Source organism: Panthera uncia, chromosome B4, assembly GCF_023721935.1.
Source record: "Panthera uncia isolate 11264 chromosome B4, Puncia_PCG_1.0, whole genome shotgun sequence".
Classification (NCBI taxonomy): Eukaryota; Metazoa; Chordata; class Mammalia; order Carnivora; family Felidae; genus Panthera; species Panthera uncia.
Window position 1 is genome coordinate 97,959,847 of NC_064809.1, and position 15,255 is coordinate 97,975,101.

The 15,255-nt window shown below is 41.8% G+C and overlaps 1 protein-coding gene across 1 annotated transcript in view; it reads right to left on the reverse strand.

Annotated features, from left to right (window-relative positions):
- Positions 1 to 243: 243 nt before the first annotated feature.
- Positions 244 to 15,255, reverse strand: part of E2F7 (E2F transcription factor 7) — a 37,674-nt gene continuing 22,662 nt past the window's right edge. The window contains exons 8-13 of the mRNA XM_049627422.1: positions 9,276 to 9,461; positions 8,719 to 8,791; positions 5,679 to 6,180; positions 4,063 to 4,318; positions 2,179 to 2,600; positions 244 to 641 (exon numbers count right to left, since the gene is read on the reverse strand). Of these exons, the coding sequence (XP_049483379.1) occupies positions 471 to 641; positions 2,179 to 2,600; positions 4,063 to 4,318; positions 5,679 to 6,180; positions 8,719 to 8,791; positions 9,276 to 9,461 (1,610 nt within the window). The 3' untranslated portion in view covers positions 244 to 470. The remainder of the gene's footprint in view (positions 642 to 2,178; positions 2,601 to 4,062; positions 4,319 to 5,678; positions 6,181 to 8,718; positions 8,792 to 9,275; positions 9,462 to 15,255) is intronic.

Sequence of the window (15,255 nt, forward strand, 5' to 3'; positions counted from 1 at the left end):
CAGTAGCTTTTTGAAACTGCAGAAAGGAAGTTTCTCTCACCACAGATCTGTAGTCAGGGTGAGGGGAAATACATGCCCAGAACGCTCACCCTGGTTAAGTGCTAGACAGCTCCCCCTTCCCCCAGCAGAAAAACCACAAGGCTCCAGTAGCCTGTTCAGATCTACTTCCAGCAATAAGAGGATTCTTGAATCAAAACCACAGAAGTCAGTCGGTGCTTTCACTGTGACACCACGCGAAGAGTCTGGACTCTAACTGGTATTGAATGCACAATTAGTAACAATTACTTTCCGGAAAACAGAGGATCCGTGATGACGGGCAGGTAACCAGAACCAGTGGGTGAAAGACAGAGGAAGGACCTGTGCCGAAGACCGGATGGCTTGCGTTCCGTTTTGCATCCAACGTCAGGGCATCACCTGCGACAGGGAAGTTCAGGTGGTTTGATCCCGCCCCTGCCTGGTGAGGCGTGGGGTTAGTCAGCCCCGCTGCTGGGGATTTCGAGTCTCCTCTGTGCCGAGCTGGTGTTTCGTGACGGATTCCTCTCTCTTCTCCTAAGGACCGGGTCTCCTAGGCTGCCAGGCGTCTTGAAAAATGTCTCACGATGTGTGCATCGGATGCTCTTGGGGGTCACTGGAACCGGTGACTGAAAGAGCAAATAAAAACAGCGGTGAGGTCCAAATTGTCCTCGATCTCTGAACTAAGTAAGCCCTGTCCTGGCCTGCGTCATTGTGATCTTCGTGTAAGCGTTCTCTCCTTTGCACTTTTCTGTCACACTCATCTGGGTTGACCTTCCCAGCACTTACCACAACTGAAATTAACTTTGGTATTTCATGTGCAGAAAGGCAGCCTAGCAAACAGGTTAGAAGGGTGTCACTGGCACAACCAGCTGTGTGACCTTGGGCAAATTACTTAACCCATGTGTCCCTTAATGTTTTCATCCATACAATGGGGATGACAAAAGTGACGACTTCACAGAGCTGCACGAATTAAATATATATATATATTTTTTAACATTTATTTATTTTTGAGACAGAGAGAGACAGAGCATGAACGGGGGAGGGGCAGAGAGAGGGAGACACAGAATCTGAAACAGGCTCCAGGCTCTGAGCCATCAGCCCAGAGCCCGGCGCGGGGCTCGAAGTCACAGACCGCGAGATCATGACCTGAGCTGAAGTCAGATGCTTAACCGACTGAGCCACCCAGGCGCCCCGAGCTGCACGAATTAAACAAGATCATATTTATCAAGCACCTTTTAGACCACACTGGGCAAATAGCAAGTATCTGCATCTGTCTCGCCGCTTTTTATTTACTTGCTAATATGTATCCTCTTGTGTTAAACGTTGATCTCCTTAATGTTCCCTCAAAGGACAGGGGGCCTTTATCCTGTTTACTGGCATATCTTTACTGCCTGGATCAGTGCCTGGCACATAACTGGTGATCAGAAAGCATGTTATTACATTATAATCACCTTTAGAAACTGTTTATTTCAATGTCTAGCAAACTTGTCAGCCTCTGACAGACTTGTCTAAAATATTTTTGGCCACGGCATAACTCTTCCTCTGTGAGAGAAAAGTAACCACTCTGAACAATGCCTAAGGCATAAGAGGAAATCAACACATGCTTACTGACTGCTACAAATGGGAGTTTAGGGGGAAATAGGGTATTGATGAATTTATATCGATTATAATAGTCTTATGTGTACATTTGTATACATTATATGTATCTCCTGTCTCCTAAACACTGCATTTTAAGAAATGACAGATGCTAAGAATCTTTGTGTTAGTATCTAGACTTCTGTTTCTCTCGATTATTTCTATAGCTGTACAACGAAAATTCAGGGCGGTCTCCTTTATTGATCTACTGAAATGAAAGCCTGGAGAAATCATCTGACTATTCAGCATTCCTCACAAATCCCCCCTGAACCATCACTCAAATAAGTCCCTCTAATTTTAAGGAACAGATTGACAACTAAAAAATATTTCTGTCTTTAAGGCACAGCATTTCCTGCCTTAATATCTCCATGCTTTATAAAATAAGCAGATAACTCTGGGTCTACAGTGGAAGCTAGGAAGACCCTGACCTAGAGTCTCCGTCCTACAGTCATGTGACTTAAAGCTAATTAAAGGCAGGCAGACCCCATCACAGAGTGATGACCTTCCTGGGCTCACTTTAGGACTCACCTGCTGTAATTTTACTACAGAAACTGGATGCCCCCCATACATGGGGGATTCAGGCTGGATGGTGTTGTGTGATCTTGACATCACAGGGCTCAGGTTGAGTGAGCCTGGACACTGAAGCTGAGGGTCTGCGGAGGAGAGTGTCGATGATTTTGGATTAACCATGTTTGCAGGACCGATGAGAAGATGAGCCGTTGATCCGAGGCCAGGCAAGCCAAAATTCACAGGTCCCACATTTGGGATAGCACCAGGGGCAGAGGAAACTGGCCTGGGCATCGTGGGAGAATAGAGAACAGGAAAAGTGCCCAGCGTCGGGGATGGTAAGACCATGCAAGGAATGCTGAGTGATGGCAGCTGACCTGAAGGTGGCCCCACAGGATGGGGGGTCTGACTGCCAGATAAGAGCACGTTGAAACCATTTAATCCTGAAACAGAAGCAGAACAAGGTAAGTCAACACAACAGGAAGATACCATTCCAGCTCACATCCTGCACGGCGCTTCCAAATGAGAAAGAACCCACGATGAATGGATTCTGCCTGACCAGCCAACCCCCTTCCCGTGTTCTCCCCACCCTGCACTGCGTCTCCTCAGCAATGGCCACGAATGAGATCCCACAACTATCTGTGTGACAATGTGGTAGATGCCCATGGCTACTGAGAGGGTCAGTTAATGTGAGTTCCACGTCGAGGAGGAAAATGAACTTGGATGGAAAAATCGTTATCTTTATTCTTACAAACTTCTAGCAAATTTATATTTTCCTCAACTTGGATCCTAGGCAACAAATCTGACAGTATTAATAGCACCTTGACTTTGTCACTAGTAAAAATTATTTTTCGTTTTGGTACAATTGGCTTCCCCTTATAATCCTATGTATTTAATAATTTTAAGCATTTGTAAACATTGTGAGGAGGAATCCACAGGCTTTACCAAAGTGTCAGTGGGTCCTTGGCCTAGAAAAAGCTAATAATCCCTGTGCTGGGCTGTCATTTTCATTCGGCAGGAACCAAGTCTGTTTCTTGTTCGTCAACGTATCTGCACCACTGAGTATCATGCTTACGTCAGACCCTCAAAAAATATTTGCTAGTGGAATAAAGAACATTTTCTAGGTAAGAGAACAATAAAAAAACACCTGCCTAACCTGTGAAGTGAATGGAAAGCTGAGGAAAATCAGGTGAAGTCTCTTTGCATTGAGAGCAGCTTTACGTACATGGTGCATACCTTAAAAATTAGGTATTTATTATATTTCAGCTTTGTTTTGAAATACTAACAGCATTTGAGTCTTTCTGTCAGGTCCTATTATCGAAGTGCTTCAGATGTATTATCTTATAAAATTTAGTTCAATTTTGAGAGCACCCCCATGGCATAGCAGTCATGGTTAGTGCTGCTTTACCGGTGAGGATGGCTGAATACTTCATGAAGACTCTAAGTGGCTTTGATGTCCAGCCCTCTGTCTCCAGACCTGGCCCTCGACCACAGTGAATGCTCAGTACCTCCAGATATGCGAGACATCGGCAGGCTAGCTGCGCATAGTGGCCATGAGGTTCATGTTGTTCAGTAAACTGAACCAATGCCAGATTCAGCTGAATTATAAAAACAGAATGATCTTTTGAATTGTGCTTTTTTAGCAAATGAAGTTCAACGCATTAACAAAAAAACTCACTTGCCCTAATTATTTTCTTAGTATCCTTCCAGTTGGTGAAAACGAAGACAGCCTTTGCCTTCGGTTCACAGAGGGAGGAAACAAGGAGTTTAGAGTAAAATGGCTCAGAGGCTGTACACAGCATCACTAATGGGCTACTTCGGTCAGGTGACATGGACGAAAATTTAAAAATCTAATTCATGATCTGACTACCCCAAGGGGCCCTAAGACAGGGTGACATTCCTTACCGGCTGGCGACTGTACATAAAGATACTGCAGCAAAGAGGGCTCTTTGGTGCTTTCATTTTCTTTTGAAGACTTTTCAACCTCTGCATCTCTTGAAGAATTTCCCCACTCGGAAGAAACGCAGCAGTTTGCTGAAGCCTTTCCCGAAGCCTGTTCTGCAGCAGAGAGTTGACTCTCCATGTGAATGTCTTCGAGGGGCGCAGATCCCCCGGGACCCAGGGTCTTGGGAGAAGCGATGTCTGTGGAATCTGAGGGTTTCTAAGCACAACCAAGCAGGAACCAGAAAGGCACGTAAAAATCCCAGTAGTACATCTCAAGAACAGCCTTCTCAAAATAGCTAAGACATAAGCAGGAAGGTCAGAGATCGCCATGTGCCACACTGCATCGTGTATGTGAGTTGTTTCGGTCACACTTCTAGGAATGGTCTGAAAATCAAGGACATGTCATGTGCTCCTGGAGGTTTAGGATTCTGAAGCACAGAAATGATGGAGTTTTAATAATGAAAAACTGGCCACGGTATTTACACTATGAAATAAATTTCTGAGCTGCTAACGCATCCAGAGTGTGGATGCATCTTTTAGTGGCCCAGTATGAACAGCAGGATGGGCCCAAACCCGGTCTTGGTTACCTAAGACATACCCCGGTCAGTCTTCCCTGCTGTTATGCAACCCCAGGCTATATACACAATTAGAACAATTCACTCTGGCGAGAGGGAGGAATAAAAGAGAAGGGGTCGTAACTAAGGTACTGATCTCTATGAGTCTGGCTGACCCACCACGGACTGCTGTCATGACCGTGCTTCTGCTCTCACAGTGTTTTACTGGTCATATCTCATTAACCTTCGAGGGCTACTTTGTGGGAGATACCAACAGCTCACATTTTTGCTCCCTTCACTTTGTAGCTGGGGATGAACAGGGATGAGAACAGACACAGACACTAAAAGCCAAATAGCACCCGTATTCCTGACTCTGAGACTCTGGTGCCTCCTGGATTACGGTGGCTATTTCAGTGATCTCAACTTGTTTGAAAAAAACAAACAAACAAACAAAAAACCCAAAAACAAACCCAGAAAGTATAGAAAAAGGGAGGAGATGTACAAACATGTTAACGGTGATTGCCTCTATGTGGTGGGATTATGGGTCTTTCTTTTCTATTTTTCATATATCGCTTAGCATTTTATGCAAAGCAGGAGCTTTATAGAAATCACTTTTGTTTTTTTAAATTTTTTGAGTGAGTCTGTGTGCATGCATGCATGCGCTAGGGGGAGGAGCGAGGCAGAGAGAGAGGGAGAGAATTTAAGCAGGATCCATGTTCAGCACAGAGCCTGACGTGGGGCTTGATCCCACGAACCCTGAGATCATGACCTGAGCCAAAGTCAAGAGTTGGATGCTTAACTGACTGAGCCACCCAGGCACCCCCAAAATCGCTTTTCTTATGGTACTACTTTATGGCAAGACTATGGGAGAGCCAGTCCCAGGCTTAGTTATACAAGTGATACACAAAATACCTTCCATTCCAGACTCAGTAGCTTATTAGTATCTGTGTGTCTTTACTGGGAAGGAATTCTGGGTTAATGGGATGTCACTAAACATGTCCCTCCCTCCCCAAACTCCCTTACCTTGGGCATGACAAGGGCTAGAGGGCTGTCATCATAGTCCCTGCTCTGTCTTTTAGTGGCTGGTTCCTCCTCTTGAGGCTTCCTCTCCTCACCCAGGCGCTTCTGAACTGAGGGTGTGGGTGACTGCTCTGATGCCGTGACCTCCAAGCTTCCACCGTCCCTCTCCGACCCTGAGCCTGACCCTGGGGACGGTCCCTCCTGTACGTTCCCATACAGCATGAACAGTGAGGTGGAGGGCACGTACACCAAGGGCTGGCCGGTCAGCAGGGCTGGCTTTGGCGTTTCCCCGTCTGAGGCGGCAGAAGACGGTGAGACACCTGCTTGTGCATTCAGACCATTCTGCATGGAGAAGGACTGCAGGTCCGTTTGGGTCACAGAAAATACTTGGTGCGCTAAAGGATTAACACGATATTCTGAGTCAGCAGACAGGGTAGGGGAAGGAGCAACAGGGTCCAGGCTGCTTGACGGAGGCATCGCTCTCTTACCGGCAAAGGCCTTTCCCCTGAAATGAAAAGAAACATAATGAGTCTCAACAAGTTATCGTGTTCCACCAGCTCCTGATTCTTTGCCTTCCTCCAGAGAGATGTACCAAAGCAGAAATGAGATAATGCTGCTCACGCTGCTACTGAAGTGTGCCCCCTGAGCACCTATTAGCTAATCCCAGAGGCAGGGGCCCATGTAACGTGGATAGATGGTTAGGGATTGGGAGGGCCGCCCTTGAGGGATCTCAGGTTAGAGCTCAGACTGGCTCCTCCCCTGCCTCTTCTACATCTAATAGTTATCAGTTAGCATAATATTATAATTGTTTTACATAATTATGATAATGATAGCTCTCTGCCACCAGTTTACGAGACTGAAGCTCAGAGGCTCATCAGCCTACTGAGGGTCACCCAGCTCTAATGTGATGAAGCTGGGCCTCACACTAGGCACTGTATGACATTCTGGGTAGATAGCAAAGACTGGACCAGAGTTTATTCATTTATTTATTATTTTTTATTTATTTTCATTTATTTTTTTAAAGTTTGTTTATTTTGAGAGGGAAAGAGAGAGAGAGAGAGAGAGAGAAGGAGAGGGGCAGAGAGAATCCCAAGCAGGCTCTGTACTGACAGAACAGAGCCCAATGCAGGGCTTGATGTCACAAACTGCGAGATGGTGACCTGAGCTGATATCAAGAGTCAGACGCCTGACTTTAGCCACCTAGGTGCCCCCGGATCAGAGTTTCATTTAAAGGATACATCTGGTTTGTTTCAAATCCACTGTGACATAAATGAAGTGGACAGTGAGGAAATAAAGTTACCTACTAAATTATTTTCTGCTATTCTTGTCCCATTCTGTTCAGTATCACAATTTTTAGGCAGAACACATGAAAAATTAACCCCCATTTAACATATGAGATTATAAACAATGTCTGGGCATTTTCTATGGAAAAATGTCTAAATATTAAAAAACATTTATATTTCTAGTGTATTTTTGGAAACAGATGAAGAAAATCCTTTTAAGACTCCTCTAAGAACTAATCAGTAGGACCTATTTTGCCCAGTCTTGTTGTCCGTGTGCTGAAGTTAAAATGGAGGGCACCGGGCCGCAGAGGTGAGCGTATCTGTCCGACCACAGCCTGAGAGAGTGATCAGTACTACTCGGCTGTGAGAAGCTCAACATGGCCATGCTGAGTCTATCACCCACCGTCCTCCCTCTGGTCATCCATCCTCAACCTGTCTACCTCCACCAACAACAGCACCACTGTCTGAGATCCAGGTGTCCTTTGTGATGTCTCTCTACTTCGGTGAGTCTTGCTCACTCACCGTCTTACAGTGACTTCTACTCTTCCGTCTGCAGCTGACACAGCTCAGATCTGCACCATGACAGAGCAGAAAGGCTGCAGGCGCTGAATCCCACCTGCTTAATAAAAGCGGACAGAGTGCTGTTCTCCACGGAGTCTACATAGTTCATTATTGTCTGTCTCATAAACCCAAACTCTTCCACCTGGCTTTCAAAGCTCTTTGCCAGCCTGACCTATTCGCCTCCAACACCCCAAGTTATTTTTATGAATGATGTTTCCCTTTACTATCCTACTTGGACAAATCATTACAGCTAAACTAATCGGCTTAATGTCCCGGTACTCCCTGGCCCCACATCATAATCTGTTTCTTCCCAAATTTGTCCTTAAAAACCACTCTCGTTCCCTCATTAGCACTTCCTCTGCTTCTTCTGATAATACGTGATTTTCTTCAAAGTCAGACCCAAAATTTGAATCAAAGAGCCTGGGTTTGAATCCTGGCTCTGTCACTTATCAGCACTGTGACTTTGGGCAAGTTAATTAACCTCTTTGGGTTTCCATTTCCTTTCTGTAAAATCAAGAAAAAACAGTACCCACCTCAAACGTTTGTTATGGTTAGATGAGTTAATATATATAAAACTTTTGGAACAAGATCTGGTGGTTCATAAACAAAGTTATCTATGGTAATGACAAAAATGACTCCTGGAGCTCCAATCTTCAGTCCTCAGTGCCATGTTAGTAGTGGATTGTCTTTTTTCAGTGTATTTGTTTTTATTTTTTTCCCATAAGCTTTCGTTAGCATAGGGGATCCATTCTTCCTACTTTTGTGTCCTTGATGCTATATCCAGAACAGCGTTAGGCACAAAGGGGAAACAGAAAATTCTTTTTTTTTTTAAGTATTTATTTTTCAGAGAGAGAAAGAGAGAGAGACAGAGAGAGAGAGAGAGAGAGAGAGTGTGTGTGTGTGTGTGAGTAGAGGAGAGGCAGAGTGAGAGGGGACACAGGATTGAAAGTGGGCTCTGTGCTGACAGCAGAGAACATGCTATGGGGCTTGAACTCACAAACTGTGGGATCATGACCTGAGCCAAAGTCAGACGCACAACCAACTGAGCCACCAGGCACCCCAGAAAATTCTTAATAAACAAATGGCTGACTTCTGAGGAAGACTGCTAAATTTACCTTTTGATGGGTTGCATTTCAATGTGTTCAAAGTTAACACCAGAAAATAGAAAAGAATACACTCAGTTTTTAAAAACTACTTACTGTGAACTGTCTTCTATTTTCTGTCGGTAAACAGCTGCCAGACTTCCAATTTCTAAGGAGTAGCCACCTGATCCTAAAAAGGAAAATAAAACTCTAACAAAATATGGCAAGAGACTTACACACACCAATTATATATAGTAGGATTCATTATTCACAGCTCGGGGATTATAAGATTATCTCAAATCCGTTCTGGTTTTGATTCAAACAGAGAAATTTCCAGAAGCTAGCTATTAGTGGGGAGTTCAGGTCTCATCAATAATTAGAAACAAAACAAAGAAAACAAGTGTTGCTTTGTAAACCTGATGAATGTCTGAGATGCATCGAACAGACCCAGTTGGCAAACCAGTGGATCTTCATGGCTGACTAGGATGAATTTCAGGCACGGAGCCATGTTCATTCCCTGTGAAGTCAGCAACTCTTTTGCCCTCAACCATCCTTTTACTTCAGGTAAGTGAAAAAAAGGGCATGGCCTAGAGTCAGCTCATTTTAAAATGCCTGGGTAGGGTGACTGTTACATGACAGCTGACGGAGTCCACGGAATAAGAAAAGGCATATACCTTGTTCTTCTCTATAAGGACTGCTGGGCTCTGAGTTCACTTTCCTCTGGATCCTCTCAGAAGCCTGAACTGTGTTAAAAGAACCATGTCGAGCCAGCCTCTGTTTTGCACAGACTTGAATCTGGCCATATGTTTCTCTTTTCAATTCTGGTAAGACAGATGCAGAAACATCCACTAGTTCTTCATCTAAATAAATGAGAGAATTGGTAGTGTTGTTATATAGCTATAATTCAGGATAATTTTAGCCTTTTTAGAATATAGCTTTGGGAGCCTGTAATTGTAATGGAGCTATCCTATAAATTAAAAACTAAGACAATCAAAGGAATTTTATGAGCCTTGTCTCAAACCCCAATTTCTTTAGATGTACTAATTTTTTTAAGAGTTAGTAAAAGACTATAAAGTGAGACCGAATTCATATATATTCTAAAATTATCCCAACTGCAACAAAAGTAGAGCAAAATGTTCTCCAACCCAAATTAGAATGGACCTGACATTTCAGATGCTTTCTTTGGGCAGAGATATCAAAGGAAAACCCAACCATGCTCAGCCCAACACACATATTTAGAGATTTTAACATTAATTGGGATCAGCCGCTTCTGCCACAGCTCTAGGGCAATGAGTATACGAATCTCTATTTTCTATTATGCTCTATTATGTCTTTCTTAGGCGGTAGGAGGCTCAGTTACTAAGTGACCAAGGGAATAAGGTCAGCAAAAACGTCATGGTTGAAGTGCTGCAGAACAGTGAGAATAGAAGGGCCTTGGAGGCCTATTTTTTTGCTTAAAGAGGCTGTGTAAAATCAGGACAAAATTTCCTGTATAGAGCCAGGCCTATGTTTCTACATAGAAATAGTCCCTGTTGTTTAGTCATTCCTACCCTGTTCATCTGTGTGATTTTTCTTTCTAGGTTCAAAGCATGCACATTTGTTTGTTTATTCATTTATTTTGAAAGAGAGACAGAGGGAATGAGTAGGGGAGGGGCAGACAGAGAATCCCAAGCAGGCTCTGTGCTGTCAGTGCAGAGACCAAAAAACATGCATAATTTTAAGAAATATTTATTTATTTTGAGAGAGTAGGTGCCAGTGGGGGTAGCAAGCAGAGAGAGAGGGAGACAGAGAATCCCAAGCAGGCTCCACACTGTCATTACGGAGCCCGATGTGGGGCTGGAACTCATGAAGCGTGAGATCATGACCTGAGCTGAAATCAAGTCAGACACTTAACTGACTGAGCCACCCAGGCACCCCAAAGCATGCCCATTTTAATGAAAAGATTAATAAACTGAAGGGCCCTGCTAGACTTACATTTTCGAAAACACATAAAAACTGAAAAACAAAATCACCTTTACAAAAACCCCCAAAATGGTCTTTAGAAAGTTAAAAATTACAAAATCAAAAAGAAAATGGGTCCAGACAGTAACAGGGAACAAATTTACCCTCCTTCCTGAAACAAAGTATCAGACAAAGTATATCAAAACAATGGCTCTCAAGACACTGGACAGCAGGGTCCTTAGAGACAGGAATCAATGGAGTGAGATTGAGGATTGCCCCCCCACTTACTGTCTGGAGAATGTTTCCAAGTTGGAGTATAGGGAAGGGAACCTGGACAGAAATTGGAAGTCTCTCCACATTGAGGTTGGAGCTGGGAGTCAAGGAAAGCCAGGATGGCTAGAATTTGCAGGGCAAAATACCAGAAAGGAGAACCACACAAAAAGAATGGTGGAGATCTGCAGAAGGTACTCCCACTCTTAAGTATTCCGTGGAATACCCACGCATGTGAGAAACCTACCCAATGTTACGGAAAGAACCACTCAAAAGGAGAAGAAGGAATAGTGTCTTGCATCTCACCCAGGGCTGGGAATAGTGCCTGTTGCCAATAGCTAGCATGGAAAAATCTTATAATTCATGGGTCACTGCTTAGAATGCTGAAAAGGGTATTATTGCCTCAGTAGTGGGGATAATGCACTAAAGACTAACTGCTGATGGTCCTGCCTACCAAAGCTTAAAAACAAGGCCTGAAAGGTTCACTGTTCCCAAGTAACTTCACTGCATCCCAGAACAAAGCTGAAGAACATTTTTAGAAAAACTGAAATATCTAGCACCCCACATCTTAGTGTCTGGCATATAATTAAAAATTACCAGGTACACAAAGTTGAGCGAAATATAACCTGCAGTGAAGAGACAAATCAATGGAAATGGATTCAAAAGTGACACACGATAGAATTAGTAGACGGGCACATGAAAACAGGTATTATAATTCCATGAACTCAGGGAACTAGAGGAAAGACTGAACATGTTGAGTAGAGACATCGAAAATCTAAAGGCTCAAGTCAAACTTCCAGTGATAAAAACTGTAATGCTGCAGAAAAAAAATAGTGAATTTGAAAATATACCAATAGAAACTCTCCCAAATGAAACCCAGAAAAGAGAATGAAAGAAACAAAACATCAGTGAACTGTGGGGCAACTTCAAGCAGCCAAATTTAGGCATAACTGGAGTCCCCAAAGAACAGAAGAGGGGACAGAAAAAAAAATCCAAAAAAATAATGGCTGAAAATTTGTCAAAGTTGGTAAACACCTTCAACCCATAGATCTAAGAAGCCCAACAAACCGAAGTACAAGACACATGAAGAAATACCAAAGCACACATAATCAAATCATTTAAAACAAGGCAGAAAGAAAATCTTAAAAGCAACCAGAGACAAAGGACACATTATATCTGGAAGAACAAGATGATGATAGATTTCTAACAAGAAACAATCCAACCTAGAAGACAGTAGAGCAACTTCTTTAAAGTACTGAGAGGAAAAACCTTCAATCCTGAAACCTTTACCCATCGAAAATACCTTTTTAAAAATTTATTTTATTTTGAGAGAGAGAGAGAGAGCGCACATGGGGGAGAGGGGCAGAGGGAGAGAGAGCGTAAATCTTAAGCAGGTTCCGCACTGCCCAGAGCCCAATGCAGGGATCAATCCCATGACCCTGGGATCATGATCTGAGTCGAAATCAAAGAGTCAGACACTCAATTGACTGAGCCACCCAGGAGTCCCAGCAAAAATATCTTTTAAAAACAATGGAGCAAGGTGGTAAAAAACATACAGATTTCCTGTTACATGATAAGTACTCAGGATGTAATGTCTGCCATGATGGCTATAGCTAACACTGCTGTATGTTATATACAATAGTTGTTAACAGAGTTAACGGTTGTTAACAGAACTCCTAAGAGTTCTCATCACAAGGAAAAAAATTCATTTCCCTTTTTTTTCCTCTTTTTATTGTATTAATATGATGTATGCTAACCAAACTTACTGCAGTGATGAATTCACAATATATGTAAGTCAAATCATTATGCTCTACACCTTAAACTTATACAGTGATGTACATTGAGTATATCTCAATAAAGCTGGAAAATGGGGAAAATAAAGACATCTTTAGACATAGGAGAGCTGGAAGAATTCATTAGTGGCAAACCTGCACTACAAGAAATGTTAAAGAAAGTCCATCAAGCCAAGAAAAATGATACCAAATGGAAACCCGCACCTACAAAAAAGGGATGACAAGCACCAGAAGTGGTGATTACATGGATAGATATAAAGTTTTCCCCTTATTAAAGTCTTTTAAAAGACAATAGACTGTTTAAACCAAAAATAATAACAATGCATTGTGGAGTTTATAACACACAGAGCAGTAAAATTTTTGGTAATAATAGTACAAAGGCCAGGCAGGGAGAAGTGAAAGTACGCTATTATAAGATCCTTATATAAGTAGTACATCATTTGAAGGTAGCCTGTGATAAGTTAAAAGTGCATACTATAAATCCTAAGGCAGCCATTAAAATAACACAACAAAGAGTTACCGCTAATAAGCCAATAAAGCCAGTAAAAAAAATTTTTTTATGGAAGCATAAAAAATAATAAATCCAAAAGAAGTAAAAAAAAAAAAAAGTAAAAAGGGAAACAATGAACAGATGGGACAAATTGAAAACAAATAGCAAGACAGACTAAAGTCAAATATCAATAATCACCTTAAATGCAAATGGTCTAAACAACTCAATTAAAAAGCAGAAATTGTCAGATGAGATGAAAAAACTCTCAACCATATACTACCTACTAGAAACTCACTTTATTTTTTTTTTAACGTTTTTATTTATTTTGGAGACAGAGAGAGACAGAGCATGAACGGGGGAGGGTCAGAGAGAGGGAGACACAGAATCTGAAACAGGCTCCAGGCTCTGAGCTGTCAGCACAGAGCCTGACGCGGGGCTCGAACCCACGGACCGCGAAATCATGACCTGAGCCGAAGTCAGCCGCTTAACCGACTGAGCCACCCAGGCACCCCTGGAAACTCACTTTAAATATAGGTACCAATAGTTAAAAGAATGAACAATATACACTATGCTAACTAATCGAAAGAAAGCTGAAATGATTATATTACCATTAGATAAAGTAGATTTCAGAACAAAGAATATCATCAGGCATAAAGAAGGGTCATTCATAATGAGAAAAGGGTCAATTCACCAAGAAGACGTAGGGATTGGTCTTAAATGTTTATGTACATAATGACAGCTTCAAATACACATAGCAAAACCTGATAGAGCTGAAAGATGAAATAGACAAATCTGCAACTATAATCAGACATTTCAACATTCCTCTACCAGCAATTGAGAGAAGAAATAAACATAAAGTCAGTAAGGATATAGAAGAATGACAACACAATCAACCAACCTGATTTAGCTGTCATTTGTAAAACATTCCACTCAACAAACTAGAATATACATTCTTTTTAAATGCATATGGGTAGACCATATCTGTACCATAAAACAAACCTCAATAAATTTGAAAGGATTCAAGTTACATAAAGTATATTCTCTGCCCACATGGAATGAAGTTAGAAATCCATAAGAAAAAGATCTGGAAAAATCTCAGAAAAATTGGAAATGAGCACACATCCAAATAAAAGGAAAACATAAAGGGAAATTGCAAAATATTTTGAATTGAAAGACAGAGAAAACACACATATCAACATTTGTGGGATAGAGCTAAAGCAGCACTTACAGTAAAAATTGACAGCATTAAATACCTACTAGAAAAAAGAACGATCTAGAATCACCTCCACTTCTACCTTAAGAAACTAGAAAAAGAGAAAACTGAACACAAAGTAGAAGGATAGATCTACTAGAGATAAACTGAATAGCCCAATAGCTGAAAAAATTGAATCTGTTATTAAAAACCTCTCATGTAGGAAACTGCTTGCCCACATGCTTCACTGGTGAATTCTACCATATGAACAGATGTACATGACTATTCACTGTAGCTTTATTTGTAAATAAATAAATTTATAAGTAAATTTCTAGCCAAACACTGGAAATAATCCACATGTCCACCAACAAGTAAATGAATAAAGAATGATATATCCATATAATGGGATACTCAGCAATGTAAAGGAATAAACTATTGATACATGATACAATACTATTAATCTGAAAGTAATTATGCTGAGTGAAAGAAGCTTGAGAAAAAGAGTATACACATTACAGTCAATTCTTGTTATTCACGGTAGTTATGTTCTGTGAAGTTACCATGAACACTGAATTAGCAAATACTGAACTACTGCTCTTAGAGGAAATACAGGGTTAGGTTCCTGCCAGCCTCCGGTTACAACATTTTCATCAACTGATCAACACATAACCCTGTTTTATATGTGTGTCTGTTTAAAGACACCTTATTTAATATACATTGTTGATTCATTAGTGTTCAACTCTTAGCCAAAAGCACTAGAACGCATGCCTGAAGGAAGCTTTTCTAACATATGTATTTCCACTGTAAGGCACTTCACAGCCTTCTTGTACTTAGAATCATTAGCACTTCAGTAGGACACTTGTGAGCCATTTTAACGGCACAATCCCCAACACAAAGCACAAAAAATGTGAATACATGGCCTTAAAAAGACCACGGAAAGGACACTTGTTTATAGCATGAGAGCCAAG